A 20,678-nucleotide genomic window follows, 5' to 3' on the forward strand; every position below is an offset into this window, starting at 1 on the left:
CGCCGCCGCACGTGTCCGCCCCGCTCCCGCTCCCGCTCCCGCTCCCGCTCCCGCTCCCGCTCCCGCTCCCGCTCCCGCTCCCGCTCCCGCTCCCTCCCCGCCCGCAGCGGCCGCGGCTCCGCAGCGGAGGTTTATTTTCTAAGAATCAATAGATTTTTCTTCCTTCAAAATAAATACAAACAACGTCCGAGCGCGGGGCCGGCCAGGGGCTGGGCCCGGGGGTGGGGGCAGCACGGGGGTGAGGGGCGCAGGGGGCCGCCCTGGGGCATGGCGGCGGCCAGAACAGCATCCCGGGGAGCGGCGGGCTGGGGGGAGCGGGCACCGGGAATAGGAGAGTGGAGGGGGCACGGGGGGCCGGCCCCACCCCTCCCGGTCCCCCATCCCCCCGTGGGTGCAGGCCAGCTGCACGGCGGGGGAGGGGTCCCCGAGCCCCGTTTGCCCTGAGATTCGGCGGGGGAGCGGCCGGCGGGCGCCGGCTCAGTCGCTCTCGCTGGAGTCACTGCTCTGCTCGCCCTGCACCTTGTTGCGGTGCTGCATGGCGCGGTGGTAGGCAATCTGCACCGACTTGCGTATGTTGGACTTGCGGCCCTCCAGCATCTTCTCCTTGTCCAGGTCCTGGTTCACCCCCAGAGGCACCAGCTTCGTCCGGGGCAACCACTGCCTGCGGAGAGCAGGGGGCCACCTCGTTTGAGGGTTACAATCGTCTCCGGACACCCCCCCCAAAGCCCTCAGCACCCTGGCCTTACCAAGTGCGCTTGTTGTCGAAGAAGAGGACAAGGTAGAGGTGCTCGCGTGCTTCCTGAGTCATCTGCTCCCCCAGCTTCAGCACCTCCAAGGGGGGCACAGGGATGGGGACGCCATGGTGGAACATGCCTTCCCGCGGCATCTTGGGGTCAATGATCTGCCAAAAGAGCAGGCAAGGGGTGAGAGGAGAACAGGGACCCCAAGAGCCAGTCTGCAGGGAGGGGAGGTATGCCCCGATGATGGGCAGTACTCACCAACGCTGGGTAGGAGGGGTACCCCCGGCACTTGGCCCACACCAGGTCCAGGGCATCCAGGGAGGAATCCTCATCCTCAGACAGCCACCCTGCACCGCGCCCCATGCCCTTACGCACCACTGTACAGAAGGAGAGGGGAGAGGGGAGTCAGCTGTGTCCCCCCAGGTGAAGTGCTAGCCTGGAACATGGCTGCACAGCCACAGTACTTACTGCCGTGCCCCACGCCTCGCCCTGTGCCCACGGAGTAGGACTCATTCTCTGTCCCTGATGTGTCCTCACTGCTGTCCTCTGGGAAGTTCACTCGGGAGAAGGAGGGTTTCCCTCTGCCCTGCTTGGAGGGTGTTGTGCTGCAGAGACAGGGAGCAGAGCCATTAGTGGGAGTCATGTTAAGCTTCCGGAAACTGCTTTCCAGAGGGCCCAGCTGCTGGGACACCAGGGCTTGTGGCCTCCAGTTGCTGGCCTCGGCACTGGGAAGGACTTGGCAGGGGTACCAGACAGAAAGGTGGGATGGTGCTTCTGCCAGGGTGCCAGCCAGTCCTTCACCCAGTTTCACCTGGGAGGATCCAGAAGTTTTGCCCTGATCCAAATTAGAGGCCCAGGCAAGAATCTGCTGGTGCTGGCTGCTGGAAGGGTGGATGACAGAGCAGCTGCTGTGCCAAGAGAAGCTTGGCAGCAGTTCATGCTCCCTGCTAGCCCCTTGCTGCACACTTGCACCTTTAAGTTTTACATTAAAAAAGGCCCAAACCTTGCAGATTTCTAGGGATTAACAGCTGGGCTGCAGGAGGATGAACGAGACAGGAACCACCAAATGGGGTCCAGCAACTCAAGGCTGAAAGCCACCCACTGCCACCCTGGGTGGCACCACTGTCATCAGAGCTGGGCCAAGGACAGTACCTGGTGCGGTCTGAGGCAGCGCTGCTGCTGCTGCTGCTGCTGGACTCCGAGTCAGAGCTGCTCCGGGGAAGATTGCAGTCGTTGCGGTACACCAGGAAGCTCTTCTTCACGGGCTGGTTCCCGCTGCTGAAACCGTTGGCTGGCAGGTCTGAAAAACACCCCAACAAAGAGCATTACCACTGCACCAGAACCTGCCATGCACTGCCAGCAGGCTCACGGCTGCCCAGCTACACCCACCCATGGTAGCATCCTCCGTGGACTTGTCACTGTCACTGTCCGAGCTGGAGCTGGGGCGCGGGCTTCGCCCTCGCTTCCTCTGCCTCTGGGAGGACCCCATTATTGGCAGCTGGGGTGGCCCAATGGGGCTGTTCCCATGCCCAGGAGTGATCTGGCTGTCTCGATTCTTTGGAGGGCGTCCTGGACGTTTTGGAGGGCCTGCAGTTTTAGGGTTCTTCTTGGAGAAGAGCACAGAGGTCCTCCTGCCAACTTCATGTGCTGGGGTAGAAGAAGAATTGGGACCCAGACCTGGAAAAGGGAGAAGGTGTCAGCTGCAATGCTGATGGCAGGGACCGCATGGCAGTGGTGTCAAGACACAACCTCATTTCTTGGGAATGTTATCTCAGAAGATCCTCCCTGACTGCAGAAGAACCTGCTTTTCCCAGTGATTAGGGGACAGGACTGGGATGCAGAGGTGGCAAACCCCCACCAACACAGCTTTTGCTGTGCTCCCCACAGAGTCCAGCTCAGAATCTGCATCCAGGTTGCTGGCAGCTGGCCTGTGTTCGACTCAGCCCTGGGAGAGCATTTGGAGCTAGGCAGTCAGTGCTGTTGCAACTCCCTCCCATGCCCTCAGGCAGGAAGGGACACTGAAGGCAGCCTGCACCATAATGCCCCTAGAGAAACCAGGCAACATGGCCAAACTGGCAGGGCCTGGCAGGAGGAAACATTCCACCTCATGTCCCACATCACACAGCTGGAACTGTCAGTCTCTGGAACAACATGCAGTTCCTCGACTGACAAGATGAGTTCACCAGGCGAGTGCTGAGTGCAGCTGTGAACACCAGCGACCTGCCAACCCTCCCCAGGGGCAAACACACCAGGCTGTGGCTGTTCCAGACACAGGCCATGGCCTCCTTCATCTGCCAATCCCCCCTGCTTTGCTGGCACAGCTCACTACAAACTATCCAGTGAGCAAGGTGGGAGGGAGCCTAGGGAGGCACAGACAACTTACTCTGCACCCACCCCTAAGGGAGGCACTACAGGAAACAAGGAGTCCCTGCAGGGGAACGAAGGATAAGAGACTGTCCTACAAGAGGCCACCAGCCACGTTCCCACAGAAGAGTGAAGAGCAAGGTGTGTGTGAGGATCTGCCCACACAGCCCTTCTGCCTCGGGAGGCATCTGTCAGGACAGCCTCTCCCCAGCCAGGCCTGTCCACAGGCAGCTCCCTGGACTGGCAGCTCTGGCAGGAGCATTACCTTTGCCAGTCTCCTGGCTGCTGCTCTCCTCTGCAGCGCTGTCTGTCTGCAGGTCCTTCTCGCAGGGGTTGTGGGACTGCAAGACTCCCCTGGCAGAGGAGCTGTGCCGCTCCAGCCCATCCCGGCCCAGGTCCCGTGGGTGCGCGAGCTTCCGCCGAAGGACTGTCATCTCCTTCTTGATCATCTTGGCCCGACGGGACCGTCCTATGCTCTGCTTGCCAGCGTTGACCTCATCCAGCCGCTCCGCCAGGATCTTTAGCTGCTCCTCCAAGGGCAGGTGCTTCTGATTCTCCGAGAGCAGCAGCCGCACATCTTCTGGGAAAACAAAGAGGAGCAGATGGATGAAAGAAATCGGGAACTCATTGGAGCTCCTCTATCTGAAAGGGCATTAGGCAATCCAGGTTCCCTGCAAGGGAGAAGGAGCTGACATGGCACCAAACACCTGTGAACCTTTTAGGGAAGTTACCCTAAAAGACTAGGAGAAGGAGCCCTGTGGGAAAGCAGGCTGATCAGCAAGTGTGGAGAATACTAGGGTTCACATTGTCTGGAACAAGGACACAATAGGAAAGAAAGGACACACAGACAAACTACTGCCTAGAACCAACCTAATGGGGCTGATAGGTACCTGGCTAGCAAAACCACCAGCTCTGGGGAGTGGGGACACACAGCCCAGCATTCAACTTAACCTCCTAGAAAAGGCAGCTCAGATTCTTGGGTGCCTTGACTCTGCCCGGGCTTTACCTCTGAGTAGCCCTCGTACCCCAGGACAGGGGACAAGTACCCACCATCCTCAGTGTCTTGGATCTGAGCCTCTTCCACCGTTACACAGTGGGGGAAGTGCATGCCTGTCTCGAAGTCAATGCCCATCTTCTCTGCCTGCCGGCGAGCCTGCCGGAGCACAGCACCTCCCTGCTCCCGGAGACGGATGGCTGCCCGGTAGAAGATTGTGTCTTTGGCATTGTATTTCAAACAGTTGTTAATAATCAGGTTGAAATCCTCCTCAAAGTCGTCGAAATTCAGATAGCGATAGGCCTCCAGATTTTGTTTCATTGTCTGAAAATCCATCGGCTTCTTGATGTGATCCAGGTAGTCTGGGACCTGCATAAGTAAAGAGCCAGAGCTAAGAGCCCAGGAGCCACAGTTAGCAGTACCTGCTCCAAGAAAACAGTTGTTAGAGCAATCAGGTATCGCTCCCTGTGCTCTGCCCAAATGCACATCGGGGAATGCCGTCTGCTTTTGCAGCTTGAGGAACAGCAACGCCTCCGGACTAGGAAGCCCATGTGCTGTGCTCAACCTGTTAGAGCGGATACGCACTCCAAAGCGTTTTTACGGCTCCAGCACACACACCAGCATCCTGTCCTCAACTCCTGCCTGCGGGCAGCTGGGATCCAGTATGCTACATGCTATTCCCTGGAGACGGAGCAAGTGCAGTCCCAGGGGAGAGGGTGAGTGCAGAAAGGTAAAACAGAGCCATCCAGGTGGCAGCACTGGCTACAGGTGGGATGCTGCAGTTTTCCTCCCCAGGTCTGCTAAGATGCCTCTATGCTGACCTGCTGCCAGCACCTTGCAGAGACCATGTGGACTTTCCCCATGTTCCCAGGCAGGGACTCAGTGACAGTCTCAGGAATTATCTGCCCTGCCCACAGCAGTGATAGTCTGAGGGTCAAATCCATCTCTGTGCTGTTCTCAGTCAGTCACCTAGCAGAGGCCTTCTCAAGAGGACAGGTAAGAGCTTGCCAACTGCTAAGGGCTAGCATTTTGCCTTTCCCAGTGGAAATCCCCAACTGCTAACAGACTCTGGGGTGTCACCAGTAACACACGCAGAAGAGCCAAGTGTTTTGCTCCCAGCTGTCACCAGCTCAGCTGTTCTGCATTTGGCTCATCCAGGAGGGGCATTGCTGAACATCCCCCTTGGGTGAGTGAGGGGTGCTGGGATGCGTGAGTCAGCACCAGGCTGCTCAGGGATCTTCTGGACCAGAGCACACCTTGGGCAGCCCTTGGCACGAGCAAGGGACAAGTTTGAGTGAAGTAGAAATCTGGGGGGAGGGGATTCTTACTTCGTAGATTTCTGTTACCTCAGACAGAGGGACAGGCTCGCTGAAGATGTTGCCCGTGTCTTTCTCCTGCAGCTGCTCAAGCGTCTTGCGGAGGAGGATGAGGAAGGGGGTCAGCTGCATTTCCAGTGCCACCTGCTGCACTTTGATCTAAAACAAAGGAACAGAGCGGGGCTGAGCCATCGGCGCCAGCCAGGCAGTGGGGACTATCCCCAGGGAGCAGCAGTGCAGCCCTGCAGGATAGCAGCCCCTCTCCTCTCCTTGCCAAGGGGCAGTGACTGCCCCTCACCCCTGTTTCTGGGGAGCAGAGGTGTAACACCGGCTCCAGCACCTGTGTGTCCCATCTGTGCCCTGCAGAGCAGCCACCTTTGCTTGGAGCCATTGGAGCAGGGTGCAGCACAGCTGAGGGGACCCTGGCACACCTACAGCACTCTAAGGAGCCCCTGCTGATGCCCACCCCAGCGGCTCCCCAAGGAGGGGCAATTATTACCGTCTCTCTCTTGAGCTTCTCCCGCTTGCGTATCAGCTCCACCAGCAAGCGCGCACGCTCGAGGTCATGGCGCAGGCGCTGCCATGACTTCAGCTGCTCCTTCAGGGCCCAGTTCTTATCCTCAGTGTCTCTCTGTGGGAATATCAGAGACCATGAGCTGATAGAAGATGTGCTCCCATATTCCACCTTCCTGACTCTATGCTGGGGCTCATCCTTGGCAAAGGGAACCAGCATGCCTGACCTGCTGGTCCAGCAAAGGTCACAGCTCCCTTCTTTTAACCTAACAGGTGATTCAGGACCAGTCTGACCTCTGGCCAGGGCTAAATACCTGGCCCTTGATCACGAAGCCCTTAGGATGTCAGGAAGTGGACATCCTGAGCCTCTGGAAATACTCTTCCTAACATGACCGACTGCCTGCAGCTGCCCAAGAGGTCTGTGCTGCTGCTCACAGCTCTGGCAAAGTGCAACAGGACAAAAAGGGAACACAGCTCTGGTTGTTTTCATTTCTGGAGCACCAAAAAAATGACAACTTTTATCCTGCCATAGCCAAACCTGAGCAGAAGCAGTCTCAACTCTTCTCCAGGAGAAATAAATAAGAGCGGCCAAAGGCAGGAGAAAACCCTGCCCAGTCAGTCATCAAAGGGCTCAGAAAGAAAGATTTAGAGCTCAGACAGGGAGCCAGAAGAAAAATCTTCCTCTCTGGCACCAGAGATTTCACATCTGTGAAGTACTGACTGTGGGCTGGGGCAGACTGCAGGCTGAAAGCAACACCCAGAGGGAGCACTCCTGGAGCAGTATCAGAAACTGGAAGCGAGATTCCTTCTAAGACTGTTTCTGGAGATTCTCGGCTATCTCTCTCAACACTGCCTGACACAGTGGCCTCATACTAGAGCCATTTCTGACAGGTTTGCCATCACCACTGGCTAAATAAAGGCACAAGAAAGGAACTACCTTCAGCGTGGAAGCCTGAGAGGGCAGGATTCCCTTCTTGTGGCAGGCTGCCAGTGGTGTCGCTGCCTGGCAATTCTCTGAACACTGAGAGCGGAGGAGTAGGTGAAGCAGCAAAAGCAGCTGGGACTGCCCTTTCCTCATCTGACAGCTCATACCCCTGACCCCCACTCTGCACCTGCAGGCATTGCATGCAGCAAAGGCTCTGAGCCCACAGCTCCAAAGGCGCAGGAAGCATGCACACAGCCAGGGTTCCCTGCAGCCCCCCAACAAGCAGCTCGTACCTGGTCGCAGTTTCTCTGTGACTGCAAGTGTGTCTGGAGGCGACGGAGCAGGGGGACACCATTGCGGGACTGTCTCTTCAGAGTCCAGTAGCTGTGCAGCCTCTGCATGAACTGGCTTTTCCTCTGGATGGTTAAACGGTTTGTAATCTTACTGAGCCTGAGGAAAGGAGAGGAACCACAGAGTCCATCAACAAGACAAGCCTGGCTGCTGTAGGAGAAGTCCTGGCTAGGGACATGTAGCAGCAAGGCCACCTGAGAAGCTCCTCAGGCAGAGAACACCCTTTTCTCTGGCAGGACTTTCTGTAACACCAAGTCACACAGGGTAGGGATGACAGGGGATGCCAGGAAACGTGCAGCATTGCCTATCCATAACAGACTTTTCCTTTTTACTTCCTGTCAACTTTTAGGCAAAGCCTGGGGCAGGTTGGAGTACAAGACAGCCACACTAGGGGCTGGACCTTTAACAGCTCCCACGGTCCTTGAGACCACAAGTGTTACAGTGCTGCTACACCAAAACCATTATTTACCTGGCTGAGGGCCACTTGCTGTGACAGAAGGTCTGGCTAAATGTTACCAGAGAAACTCAAGCCCTGGCAAAGCACAAGGAGGGAGCAGGAGGCATGAGTACAACAGAGGTCCCACCCAAGACTATCCTAAACAGCCCAAAAATCCCACAAAAGGGATTTCTTACTTCCTACAACAGCAGACAGTCTGGAGGACTGGGACAGCCTCATTTAGCAGAGTTGGGCAGAAATGCCCTGCTAGTGGAGAGCTGGAGGGACGAACCCTCAACACCTCCCCAACTCCCAGGGACAGCTCTTCCCCGGGGATGACCCAACCTGCATCAGCCTCAGCTGAAGAGGCTGGGGACAACGGCCTCATGTGCCATCACTGGCCAAGCACAAGTCCCACAGGAAGACATCTGGCATTCTGGCAACAGCCCTTGAAAAATAATTAATCCCAACAGGAAGGCCTGGGGAGAGGTTAACAGCTTCTAGCTCAGTGTGGGTTTCACTGTGAGCATGATAGCAGCAAGACCCTACCAACTGCCTGCCAATGTGTCCACACATAAGAAAAGAGGCTCTGGCTATGGAGCAAGCCCCGACTGAGCAAAAACATAAGGTTGGGACACAGACTGTGGCAAAAAGCCAGCAGCCTTGTGGAAGAGATCTGCCTCCCCAAGTGACCAGAACACTGTCCAGCGAGCACAGCCCATGGCTTCCATGTGCTCCCTTCCAACTGCACAAGAGGTAGTCTTAAGGGTCTGAGGGTCTTGACAGTGTCCTATGGTCCCAGCCCCAGCACAGCTCTTTGCCATAGGGAGGAGAAGAACTCAGCAGCTCAGGATTGATGGCTCACCAGCACAAAAGCAAACACTCCCATGCCCAACCTGTGCTTCAACTGAGTGTCACCTGCTGCGGGGTGACAATGTTATCCAAAAACATCCTAGGATGCCCTTATGTGCTTTTACACGCTGCTGAGGACACCCAGAGTTACACATTACACTGACAAATTCTGGCAAGGCTCTTAGATGCTCTTGTTTTCGGATTTGCATGCCAGCCCAACAATCTAACAAGAGCAAGACACAAAGCAGTTGCACCTGTAACTAGAGTGTTTGCACCTTCCCATGAAACCACAGGTTTGGAACGTGACAGAAACACAATCCCTGGCAAGGCCTCGTGCTGGCGAGCCAGCCTTAGGACTGCCGTGTTCCTTGGCAGGCAGGAGTCCTGATGCTCTCCAGCCACAGCTCCTCACAGGCAGCTTTCAGCACCCGCCACCACCCGGCCCCATTCCAACAGGCAGTGCCGAGAAGGAGCAGCTGCTGCTGTGCCTGGCACAGAACACTAAGGAAGCCTAGCAAGAAGTACGTGGCTGCTGGGATGGATGAGCTCTGCTCAGCGGAGCACAGGGATCCCAACCCCAGACCTCTCTGCTCCAGAGCCAAAATAAGCCCCAGGATTAGCCCATTTCCCAGGCCTGAATTGATCCCACACTTCTGTCTTTAGCCTTACACAGCCTCAAGAGAAAACAGACCTCAGCAGAAAGGAGAGTAGTTCCCTCCTCCCCGCCTCGTTTACTCCAGTGCCTGAGGTCAGCACAACAGGAAAGGAGTGCTGGGAACCTCCAGCTGCTTCCTGACGCATTCGGCCAAGTTCATTCTCTGCTGTTAAACTACAGCAGCCATTTCATGCCCTGCCGAGGACCCAGACACCTTTGTGGGGCAGCGTGTGGCTCTGCCTCTCTGCAGGACTCCTAGAGGAAATCACCATAGCCCTCTGTGACAACAAAGTGAGAAATACCTGTGCAAACAGCTAAGGAGAGGAATAGGATAATGCCAACATGGAAAGCAGGACACAAGGCACAGAGAAAAGGAGAAATTTCTCCCCAGTCCAGGGAGGGTGGCAGGTTGTACCTGTGGGGGGGGATGCAGGGCACAGAAACCACGGGTGCTGCGGCTCGTTTCTCTGCCAGGATCTTCCGTGCCTTCTTCATCTTGATCCTAGACTTGGCCTTTGCTTTTTTGACTTTCTCAGAACTCCAGCCTTTCCCCTCCTCCTCTTCCTCCTCATCCTCCTCTTCCCCCTCGCTGTGGGACAGGGCGGGAAGCCTGCGCACGGAGCCTGGCGGTGTGTGGATGTCGCAGTAGGCGGTTTTGCGCACACTGAAGGAGGTACCGTTGGCACCCGTCTCCCGGACAGGCTCCATCTTCATGTACAGCCCGGCCTGCTGGGCACAGGTGACATGGAAGGCGGTGTAGCAGTTGGCTTTGTGACACTGGATGCAAGCCCCAGAGCCGCGCTGCTTGCAAATATAACAGGTCAGCTTCCAACGGGCGGGCGGGATGTGCTCGATGCTGTCAATGGGCTCCAGGAAGACAGTGTTGGCAAAGCACACCTCTGGGATCCAGAGGGCACAGACCACGTGTGCCCAGCGCCCATCATCTGTCTGCTTGAAGGCCCCCCCCTTGTTTGGGCAGAGGGCGCAGTCCACAGCACGCGACGGTGACTGCAAGCACCGTCTGCAGAGCCACTGTCCCTCAGGGATGTAGGGCACCCCATAGCACTCCTGGTGCACAGCCAGGTTGCACATGTCGCAGAAGAGGATGACATTGCTGTTCTGACACTCCCCATCGTTGCAGATGCAGCAGACGGCATCCTCATCCACCAAGGCGTTTGGGTCCCCCTTGTTGTGGCTCTCGAAGTAGGACTCCTTCTCTAGCCGATCCATCAGGTACTCGAAGATCTCCTGGGGAATAGGACTCACGCCTTCGTTCTTCCGCCTCTCGTTCATGATGTCCAGCCAGATGTAATCCTCCTCATCCATGTCATACTCCACCTCCTCATCCAGCTCCTCTGCTGACTTCTCGATGTATCTGGAAGGATAGCATGGGAAAGTGAGGGCATGCTCACAGCTGGAGCTGCTAAGCCCCAACCTCAGGATTTCTCTGTGGCTGAGGGAATGTCCAAATGCTCATGCTGAGCCACAAGTCAAAACAAAGAAATAGGGACAAGGCAGGAATGTCCAGAAGCGGGAGATGCTGCTGCACCCTGAGTAGTGCAGCGGCACAGCAGCGGCTTGGAGACAAAACAACACTAATCTAAGGAGCAAGGTCAGGCCTTGGAGACTCATCATTGCAAGGAATGGGCTGCATGTGCCACCCAGAAACTGCCAGTGTTCTGGAGGCAGCAGCCTCATGACCAAGACATGATATCCATGCATGGAGCCATCATGTTTCATTAATTTGGGTGAGGAGGCTGTGTTAACTCCTGTCTGAGGTATTAACTGGGGCCACTGCACTCACCAAATCTCTCACAGAGTACCATAGGACAACAATTAAGAATTATGCCCACAAACAGACAGATCCTACAGGTACACTTTGGTGCTGAAGGGCTCTGAAACTATCCCAGCATAGCTCCAAAAAGCAGAACGAGAGACAAAAGGACACATTTGGGTTTTGTTATGATTGTACATGCTGCTCCTGCAAGGAAAGAGCACAGCAATCAAACTGTGGGCAATGGCCTAAGCAGTAAGTCAGAGCTCCACAGATGCACAGACCCCTCAGAACTGTGATGTGACACCAGGCAGAGCCCCAGAAGCCTGAAGCCATGGGACAGCCAGATCTGTGAGACCTGGGAAAGGCAGACAGAGGCCATTTCCAGGAGCCACAGGCAAGCCACTAGAATAGAGTGGGGCCAATTCTGCCTCCAGACCCAGGGCATGAGCCTGGGAGTCTCCTCGCACCCAACCATGGACAATACCTGTAGTACGAGGTGGGACGAGGTGGGGCGTCAGGGGTGTCCTGCTCAAGCTCTCGGTACACCACCTCGGGCAGCTTGGGGGTAGTGCTGGCCGATGCGTTGTGATGATGGTGGTTGGAGTCCTTGCGCTTCTCCTTGTTCTTGTGCTTCCCAGATTTGGGCGGGACGCTCTGCGTCTCCGTGTTCTCCTTATTGCTCCCATTCTCGGGCACCTCCTCGGGAACATCCTCGTCCTCGGACACCACGTCGAGATTATCGAAGATGCTGATGCGGTGGACGCGGCCATGCAGGTCCACCTCCACCATGCGCTGGGCCTGGGCGTAGGTCATCACCTCTCGGCCAGGCGACTGGGAGGTCTCGGAGGGGCTGGGTGACTGCTTGTTGGCGGCGCGGGCCTGGCGCCCCTTCTTCTTGTGCTTGCGCAGGGGGGTGTGCTGGGGCGGGGGCGGGTTGTCGTGGTCATAGTGGTACAGGTGGTACTCGATCCCGCTGTAGCTCTTGTAGATCTTGCGGCAGGTGCCTACCGGGCACTCGTAGGGCGGCTTCGTGGCCCGCAGGTTGTGGCAGAAGGTCTTCACGTCGAAGTCTACGCCCATGGCGGGGCCGCGGGGAGCCGAGGCCGGGCCGGGCCGGGCCCCCCGCCCCGCCGCCCCCTCCCCGGGCCCCGGCCGCCCTGCCCTGGTACCCCGCTGCCCGCTCCCTCCCTGCGGCGGCGCTCCCCGGCGCGGGGCCGCGCTCAGCGGGCGGGCGGCTCCATGGGCGGCGGCAGCGGCGGCGGCGGCGGGCCCGGGCCGGCCCCAACAATGGAGCTGCGGCGGCGCCTGGCGCGGGGCGGCCGCTGGGTAAAGCGCCGCGCCGCCCTTAGCAACCGCACTTTCGCCACGGCACCGCCGGGCAGCGGCACCGGGTGGCGGCGGCGGCGGCAGCGAGGACGTAGGGGACGCGGAAGGCGGCGGCGGCGGCGGGGACGGCGGGGCGGGGAGGCCACGTGGGAGCGGCGGGGCCGGGCCGGGTCGCGCCGCGATGGTGGTGGCGAATCTGCCACCGCGAATCACAAACCCCGCTGCCACCGCCCGGCCCCGCCCCAACCCGGCCCCCCTCGCCCCCCTCGCCCCCCTCACCCCTTCGGTGTTCCCGGTCCCTCTGGACCACTCGATCCCGCAGGTCACCCCCATCCCCAAGGTCCTGCCGGTTCCCCCGGCCCGGCTACACGCCCCCCGGTACCTTCGGCCCCCTGGCCTCCCCCGCCCCACCTGGTCCTCCCGTCCCCCTTGGTCTCCCCGTTCCCCCACCCCAGCACGGCAGCAGACCCGGTTGAGCAGTTTATTTACAATCGGTAACGTGGTAGAGACCCTCTTGCCCTCCGTCCCGGCACGCTCAGGCGGCGGGAGCCCCGGCCGTGGGGCAGCGCATGGGGCAGAGCGGCCAGCCCGAGTCAGCAGAGCCGGAGGAGGGGGCACAGGCAGGAGCGGGGTGCAGGCAGGAATGGGGCGCAGGCAGGAGCAGGGCGAGGCCGCTGCCCCAATGTGCAGCAGGGCTGAGACCTCTGGCAGGCACTCAGGGTCAGCCTTCCCCTGGGGCAGACGCCAGGCTGCCCTCCCGGGACACACACACACACAGTGTCCCCCCAGGCGCTGGCCCTGCCCGCGCTGCCACGGCCGAGGGACAGTCCCGCCTTGCTGCTGGACATCGGGCAGGAGGAAGGGGCAGCCGAGGATATCCAGCCCTGTGGTCTCACTGCCAGAAGCAGGTCCCAGCCCTCTTTTCACCAACCATAACAGCTGATTATCTCCTTAATGGGGCTACATCTCCATGGTTAAACCCTAGCCACCAGCAGAAGAAAGGTGACATATCCTTGCCCCACCAGCCAGTCCCATGGCTCACAGAAGAGCTACTCGGGATCTGCCCGGCGAGGCTTGATGTCACGGGTCTTCATGTAGGAGAGCAGCTGCTCAGGAATCTCAGCCAACACGTCCTTGGCCAGGCGGGCCATGCTCAGCACCTGGTTGCCCGAGTCATCCACGTAATCCCGAAATGGCACAAACTTTGAGGGCAAGAAATGTGCAGTCCAGTTGGAAGCAATTCTCTTGCTGTGGGGGTCAGCAAGGAGGATGGAGCATCTCTCACCCATGGTGGGTCTAGATTCAATGCCAGAGTTACCTGTACAATGTCCCTCTCGGCATACCGTCCCCGGGAAGACAACCGTACCTCGTCACCATCCAGCTCCTCCATGGCTGCGGGTGACAGCTGGTGTCACCAAGCCTCGGTGGGGTGAACACCAGGGATGGAAACACCAGCCCTTTGGATGCCTTTGGCATCCCAGAGGCAGAGACGATGTTTCCATCCCTCTTCCCTGGTTGTCGCCCCCGAGTCCCAACTCACCCTCAAACTCAGCTGGACCTACTCCCACAATGATGATGGACATGGGCAGGGAGGAAGCCTGTGGAGCAGAGGCAGAGTGTCAGCCATTGTAGTGCCCATGTGGTGTGGACTCAGAGCAACGAGGGTGCACTCACTGTTACAATGGCTTCCTTGGTCTGCAGCATGTCGGAGATGACACCATCAGTGATGATGAGAAGGACATGGTATTGTGAGCCATCCGTCACCTGGGCAGCTGTCCTATGGGGAAAAGGGATGGGGTCCCTCAAGCACCCCACTGGTATGAGGCAGTCAGCCCTGCTGTGGGACAGATGGCATTTGGGGATGGCAAAGGGGAGAATGCCCCAGTGCTCACCCAGCCACCTGGTTGATGACGGGAGCAAAGTTGGTAGGACCGTAGAGCTGGACAGTGCGCAGGCTCTGTAGGTAAGACTCCAGCACGCCTTCAATGCCGGCACAGCTGGGGTTCTCCACATTGTTGTTCTGGGAGACAGAGATGGGTGCTTGGAGGGGGACCACAGCTCCTGGTGTCCCCCAGGCTGCAGGATGCTGTGGCAGGATGTGGCCAGGGTGCTTCCCCTCCCTGCCAAGCCACTGTGGGCACCCCAAGGCCAGCTCTGCCCCACAGCCAGGAGGTCCAGGTTCACCCTCAGCCCTGCCCGCAGGGAGGGCGCACCAGAGGAAACTGGTGGGAGATCTTGCCGTCAGGTGGGACTTTGGCACCAAAGCCGTAGGCAGGGAAGAGCTTGTCACTGTCGTAGTCCTGGATGATCTCCCCCACTGCCTTCAGTGCCAGGGCGTAGGCGCTCAGCTGGTAGGGGCTCGCGTAGTGCAGCGAGGTGGGCTGTGATGGCAACCCTGCAGCACAGTGCCCGTCGCACCCACCCCATGCCAGCCCCACGGTGACGGGGGCCCCCAAGACACCAGGTGCACTCACCATTGGAGGCCGTGAAGTCGATGGCAACAGTGAAATTCAGCTGCGTCCTTTAGGGGGAGAGCGAGGGAGGCTGCCGGCCCCATGGCAGAGGGATACCATCTTCCAGCCCCACAGTGCCAGTGTTTCCCTGCCCAGACCCATTGCCTGGGGCCCTCTTCCCCAGCCAGCACCCCACAGCCCCGTGTCACCATATTGCATCTAATTCGTAGCCCCACTGCCCCCTCATCACCCCTTTGCCATTACCACTGTCCTCACCCCGAGACCCTCAGCCATGGGGGATCTCAAGGAGCCGGGGGACTCCTGGCCCCCCACTCACCCGCCCCGTATGTAGTCAACGAAGGTGAACTCAGACTCAACAGAGAAGGAGAGCAGTGTCACCTGTGGGCACAGGGGATCAGATCTGAAGCCCTCCTAACCTGGCAGGCACAGCAGGTGGAGCAGCATCAACCCCTGCAAGGCAGAGGGCCCAGGAATTCCCCAGCCCCACTCACGGTGCCGGAATTCACATATTTCTTCTTCTTGCATTTCTTCCTGGGATTCAGCACCTGCAGGCACAGGACTGAGTTGGTCCCAGCACGGAGTGCACCCTGTCCTCACCCTGACCCACCACCCTACCTCATACACTGTGAACTGACTCTGTGCTCGAGAGAGCTCCCGGTAGCTGGTGGCAAATTCCCCGATGAAATCATGGCTGCAGGAGGAACACAGGCTCAGCATGGCCAGGCACCTGGGTGAGAGGTGCTCTGGGAAGCTTCAGCAGCACCCTGATGTCCTTTACCACACCACAGGCACAGCCTCACCTCCCGTCCCGATCCCAGTCATACACATCTATCTTCACTGTCCTGAAAGCAAAAGCGCACAGTGGATGAGCCGCCAGCTAGGCTGGCATAGCCCCTGATTTGGGGACACCCAGCCACACAGCCCAACCAGCAGCGAGCACCCTGCCCACCAGCTGCCAGCTGAGCCACCCTGCCTGCCCAGCCTGCGGCTCAGCCGGGAGGGAAACGGGAAATTTGGGTCACGGTAGGGGCCCTGGAAAGGAGGGGGATGCCTTTATGTAATTTGGGTTGCAAAAGCGAAAAAAAGCCCATCAGGGCCCAGTTCTGAGCTGCCTGCCACTGTGGGGCCAAGCCCACAAAGAACTGCTCATACCCTGCTCTGGCCCCATGGCTGCCCCATCCCTGTCCCCATCCCCATTCCTGTACCGGTCGTAGTCGCCATTGCAGAGGGCGCGCACGGGGATGGTGAAGGGCTGCCACACCGGGTTGAGTGTGTTCTTCACCACCTCTGTCTTATGGCAGATAGTAAAGCTGAGGGGACAGGACAGGGTTGGGCCACGCCATAAGGTGATGTTGGCGCCCTGCCTGCCCCACTGGGTCCCTGTGCTCACGTGCCATCCTCGTTGCTGCGATAGAAGACAAGGAAAGGGTCGGATTTTCCAAAGAAGTCCTTCTTGTCCAGCTTGTTGGCGCACAGCTGCATCGTGACGATGTCCTGGGGACAGGGACTGTCACTGCCAGCCACCTTCTCACGCCTGGCACCAGCAGCTGCTGTGCTGAAGGACCATGCAGCCCTCTCCTCACTGCAGGTGGTACGCTGGCACTCACCCGGCAGTTGCTCAGCTCCTCAGCCAGCAGCAGGATGGTCCCACACCGCTTCCCTGGGACACCCCTAGGATCGGAGGCACACAGTCAGCTTGGGGACAGGGAGGACAGTTCAGGGGCAAGAGGTGGGGTCAAAGTTGGGGCTTCTGTCCCACAGCTGGTGCTTGGCAGTGTGACCAGAGTCCCCAGCACAGGACATGCAGGGAGGGGTCCAGTGGAGCAGGTAATGGAAACACAGTGTGGGACCCCCCCACCTCACCTTACCACAGGGTGTGACTCACGTGAGGGGTCTCTCCAGGCGTCCCCGTTGGGACCCAATCACCTCCCCCAGTGCCACGAATGCCTGTCCCAGGAAGTCCTGTGCCCCAAACAAAGCGCTGTGAGACCCTGGAGGGTTGTTGCCCCACCATCCATACCCACCCCTTTCTCTCCCAATGCACCCATGGGACCTGCCACCAACTTGACTCTAGGCAACCCCAAGTGTCCTGAACCTAGACTGTGACCCAAGAGCCATCTCACAGCCCAGGACCCATTATGCATCCCCAGGACTACTTCAGATGCCTGCTCCATGTGCCTTACACTCACTCTGTTCCCCCAGGGTCAGCCCACAGCCCTGGACCCATTCTGTGTCCTCCCCCCCAACTGCCCTAGATGCCCTGACCTGTCCTGGACCCCTTAGACCACCCTACATCTATCCTGCCCATCAAAAGCCACCCCCATGGTGTGTCCTAGCCCCATCCTGCCCCACCAGGAACTCCCATGAGGGCTGGATTCCCAGGGCAGAGCAGGGGCTGGTGTGTGGCAGGCACCTACCTTCTGCCAGTCCCCATGGGGCATAGAGAGATGAAGAGCAGGTTAGAGCCCTCTGAGGGGGCACTTGTACCCCCCAAGAGCACCCACACAGGGCACAGCCTCGGGGTGTCCCAGCATGGCGTCACAGCGGGGCATCACTGCTCGTCCCCCCGGCACAGGCTGTGCTCACCTGCTTTAAAGCGGAGCAGCTCTTGGAGTCCACGTTGTAGCTGGTGTAGGAAAGCAGACCCCTGAGCCAGTGCCTGCAGAGATGCTCCAGCACACAGCCCCGCTTACCACCCCCATCCGGGCTATTCGACATTGTATCCTTATTTATTATCCTTATTTATTACTGACTCGGTGCTTTGTTCCACCCTCAGTGGGGCCAAGCCCTTCCCTGGCCACCCTACTCACACATCAAAGCGGAGGTTTTGCTTCTCCTCGAAGTAGTAGTCGAGAACAAACTTGCGGACAAAGTCGGGGTTCAGGGTGTTGTCAATCACTTCGGTGCGTCCGAACTGCAGGGAGAGGGGTGAGGGTGGCCCCCCCAGGACCCGTCCCCATCGCAGCTGCCTCGGCGCTAATCCCGGTGGGGGATTAGCGCTGCTGGCGGGGCCGGATCATTACCGTGGACGGGGAGGGATCATTAGCGTGGACGGGTGGCCATATGGGCCCGTTTAACCCAGCCGGGGATTAGCCAGGAGAGGGGGCCACGCTCACCTCCTTCCACTCGCTGCTCCCCGAGACCTGCACAAAGAGGACCACCACTGCGGAGAGAGGAGCAGAGCCAGGCTGCCGCACCGTGCCGTGCCTGCGCCACGCCGTGCCCCCTGCCTGGCTCTGTCACCCACCTGGGTCAGACTTGGAGAAGGTGTCCATGTCCAGCAGGTTCCTGGAGGAAGAGCCAGGCGTGAGCCACCCTGAGCACCACCCACCTGGCCCCGCAACGGGTCCCCATGTCCATCCTCCTGATCACGGGTCAGCACCATGCCAGAAGGCCGTGCTGACACCCGTGGCTAAGAGCACCGGCACTCCAGGGAGACAAGCTGGCTCCCTCTGCAAGGTTCGGTGGGGCAGCAGGACGAGCGGAGAGCAGCGTCTCCAGCGCTGACGATGATTGAACATGACAGGGAACCCATTTACAGGATGAAACCTTCCCCGGTGCCGCCGGCGCCGGCTGAGTGCCCGCCGCGCCCCGGCAGCAGGAGCTTGGCTAATGGCGGGGTGCAGAAGTGAGAAGAAAGGAGACACTTGGAGCAGGGGCTGAGAAGCCAGTGGGCAGCCCCCGACACAGCTACCGGCGGAGCGATTGATCGTCGTCCTGTGCGCGGTGTGACACCGGAAAGTGCCGGGGGCTGCGACCGGCTCTGCTGGGATACTTCCCGCACCCCCGGGGTGGCAGCACAGGGTGGGCTGGGGCACGGCCGGAGGCTGCGGGGCTCAGCCAGCTCCCTTGGCTTCTGAGCGCAGGGGAGAGACCCCACCCTGCACTGGGCTGAGTCCTGGGGCTGCGAAGCCGAAGGCTGGCCCTGCCCTGGGCTGTCTCCAGGTGCGACCCCCGGTCCCCGCCTGGAGCTGCCCGGTCCCGCGGTCCCGTGGCCCATCTGCCTGCTGTCCGGGAAGCTGGCGGCGGGTGATAGGGCTCAGCCGCGGGGAGAAGGCACGGCAGCCCCCGGCCCGGCCCAGAGTTTGCATAGCTCAGGGATGTGCTGGAGGTGGCCACCCCGGTCGGGGTGCTTCATGCCAACGGCACGGGGACACTGCCGCCCAGTAGGACGCTACTGCCTATCCCTGCGAGCGGGACCCCCGGCCGCGGGCAGCGGTGCCTCCGACGGGCTATATTTAGCCGCCGGCAGATCGGCTCAGCAGCCGCCGCTTGCCCAGGGGACCCTAAGCAGGAGCCGGGGCACCGAGCAGCCCCTCTCCTGCAGCCCCCGTCCCGCCATCGCCAACGCTGCCGCGCTCCCGGTTCCGTTGCCTTGCACCGAGCTCGCCGAGCCGGGCAGAGATAGGCAGACCCGGGTAGCCGCTCGCAGCCAGCGCCGGCACCCCGCGCCTCGCCGGCATCATTTACGTCCCAGAAGCATCGCCCCACAAGTGACCGTCCCGCTCCCGACCCCCGGGTGAGGGCATCGGGTCGCTTCACGCAGCCGTGCCCGGTGCCACCATCCCATGGGACCTCGTGAAGGGGACGGGACGGGGGGTAGCAGGGTAGAGGGGCGCTGGGCACACGCCCTGGCACCGAGACCTACCCGGGGAGCGAGGAGAACGCGTAGCTCACAAGCCCCTGCCCAGGAGCTGAGCGGTGGGCAGCGGGACTCAGCGAGCAGCTCCGCAGCGCATCCCGGTGCGTTTCGCACCCACCCGTGTCCACGGACTAGCCACCGCCCTCCCGCTCCCCCGCCCGGCTCCCGGCTCACCGGCAGGACACGGTGAGCTCCACCTTGGTACCCGGCACGCTGCCGGCCGCCGGCTCCAGCGCTCCCGGAGCCGCCATCCCCGCCCGGGCGCCGCCGAAGCTCCGCGCCGCCTCCTCCCGCGCCGCCGAGGAGGCGCGCCCGGGGGCGGGTACGGCACGGGCACGGCCCAGGCAGGGCTCAGCACATCTTGAGCACGATGGCCCTTCCTTGCCGGCAGCGGGGGCACCAACCCAGGCACCAGGGCGTTCAGCTCCTGGGGCTCGGCTCCACCGGGACCTCCCGCCCGCGATTCGCAGTCAGGAGCAGAGGGGGTTCAGCCCCGACCCCGCCCCGCCTGGGGCTTCCTCCCGCGCTCGGCTCGGTGTTATTTCGGTGCCGACGCTCGCGGAGCGTGGGCCGGGCTATTTATAGTGAGCGGCGCCCCCGACAGCGCGACGCCCCCGCACCATCCCCCGCCTGGCCCCGCTGCCCCCGCCCGCAGCCCAGAGAGGAGGCAGGAGAGGGCACAGCTCGGGTCATTTACTGCAGAGACTCGCCGAGGACCCCGCACCCCCCAGCCCCAGGCAGGGGGTGCCGGCGGCGGGCACTGGGTGCAGCAGGTGCCTGCACCGAGAAGAGGGTCCCAGGACTCTGCTGGGGGACGTGCCAGCCCCAGTTTTCCAGGCAGTGGTCTCGGAACGCTGTGTTCAGAGGGTGCTGCTGCCTCTCAGTCCCACACCCCGCGCAAACTGCTCGAGGAGGCCACCGATGGCTCCTGAGGGGCTGGGGGGCACGGCCTTTAGGCCGATGGTCCGGCTGTAGCTTGCCAGAAAGGCAGTGCGCACTTCTTCCAGACGGGACTCACGGTCACTCGCCGACACCAGTCTAGGAGAGAGAAAGGGAGGTCAGTGACTGTAGCCATCGCTCTCCACATCCCAGCTCTCACTCCTGACATGGCTGGCAGCAGGGCCGGGGCTCTGTCCATAGCGCCAGCAAGTCTGTGGTGCTCAACGGGCTGCAGTGGCAGAGGCAGTGCCAGCCCTAAAAGCCTCTGTCCACAAAGCTGGTGGCAGCTGGTGCCACTGCCTCCTCATCCAACCCAACCCACGGAGCCACTTGCAGCTTCAAGCTCCTGCTCCCCACGGGGTTTCCTCCTTCAC

At 60.2% G+C, this 20,678-nt stretch overlaps 3 protein-coding genes across 15 annotated transcripts in view; all 3 read right to left on the bottom strand.

Moving 5' to 3' along the window:
* Positions 1–117: 117 nt before the first annotated feature.
* BRPF1 (bromodomain and PHD finger containing 1) lies at positions 118–12,220 on the bottom strand. 7 transcript variants are annotated; one of them, XM_085072497.1, is made up of 13 exons: positions 11,408–12,220; positions 9,562–10,521; positions 7,146–7,302; positions 5,914–6,045; positions 5,427–5,573; positions 4,155–4,467; positions 3,370–3,681; positions 2,130–2,417; positions 1,893–2,040; positions 1,209–1,345; positions 999–1,117; positions 747–901; positions 118–682 (listed from the first exon to the last, which is right to left on the bottom strand). In XM_085072497.1, the coding sequence occupies exons 1-13, from the start codon at positions 12,001–12,003 to the stop codon at positions 478–480; spliced, it is 3,669 nt and encodes a 1,222-aa protein (XP_084928623.1). In that variant the 5' UTR covers positions 12,004–12,220; the 3' UTR covers positions 118–477. The 7 variants fall into 7 exon arrangements, with proteins under 7 accessions (XP_084928623.1, XP_084928627.1, XP_084928624.1 ...); XM_085072501.1 differs by having other exon boundaries at positions 5,445–5,573; positions 11,408–12,219; XM_085072498.1 differs by having other exon boundaries at positions 3,370–3,684; positions 5,445–5,573; positions 11,408–12,219.
* A 496-nt stretch (positions 12,221–12,716) lies between these two features.
* CPNE9 (copine family member 9) lies at positions 12,717–19,906 on the bottom strand. 5 transcript variants are annotated; one of them, XM_085072518.1, is made up of 20 exons: positions 19,540–19,906; positions 17,971–18,011; positions 17,840–17,886; positions 17,534–17,637; positions 17,310–17,349; positions 16,609–16,685; positions 16,331–16,394; positions 16,114–16,217; positions 15,929–16,033; positions 15,524–15,565; positions 15,339–15,414; positions 15,215–15,268; positions 15,040–15,101; positions 14,724–14,770; positions 14,463–14,644; positions 14,142–14,269; positions 13,924–14,026; positions 13,790–13,847; positions 13,568–13,706; positions 12,717–13,451 (listed from the first exon to the last, which is right to left on the bottom strand). In XM_085072518.1, the coding sequence occupies exons 1-20, from the start codon at positions 19,614–19,616 to the stop codon at positions 13,403–13,405; spliced, it is 1,599 nt and encodes a 532-aa protein (XP_084928644.1). In that variant the 5' UTR covers positions 19,617–19,906; the 3' UTR covers positions 12,717–13,402. The 5 variants fall into 5 exon arrangements, 4 of the variants coding, with proteins under 4 accessions (XP_084928644.1, XP_084928643.1, XP_084928645.1 ...); XM_085072517.1 differs by having other exon boundaries at positions 13,568–13,641; positions 19,540–19,900; XR_014854712.1 differs by having other exon boundaries at positions 13,321–13,451; positions 13,568–13,654.
* A 132-nt stretch (positions 19,907–20,038) lies between these two features.
* MTMR14 (myotubularin related protein 14) overlaps positions 20,039–20,678 on the bottom strand; it is a 31,551-nt gene continuing 30,911 nt past the window's right edge. For all 3 annotated transcript variants that reach the window (XM_085072540.1, XM_085072539.1, XM_085072537.1), the window contains one exon: positions 20,039–20,403. In XM_085072540.1, the coding sequence (XP_084928666.1) occupies positions 20,226–20,403 (178 nt within the window). In that variant the 3' untranslated portion in view covers positions 20,039–20,225. The remainder of the gene's footprint in view (positions 20,404–20,678) is intronic.

The sequence above is a fragment of the Lichenostomus cassidix genome, chromosome 12 (assembly GCF_008360975.1).
Source record: "Lichenostomus cassidix isolate B80296 chromosome 12, HeHo_3.0, whole genome shotgun sequence".
Lineage (NCBI taxonomy): Eukaryota > Metazoa > Chordata > Aves > Passeriformes > Meliphagidae > Lichenostomus > Lichenostomus cassidix.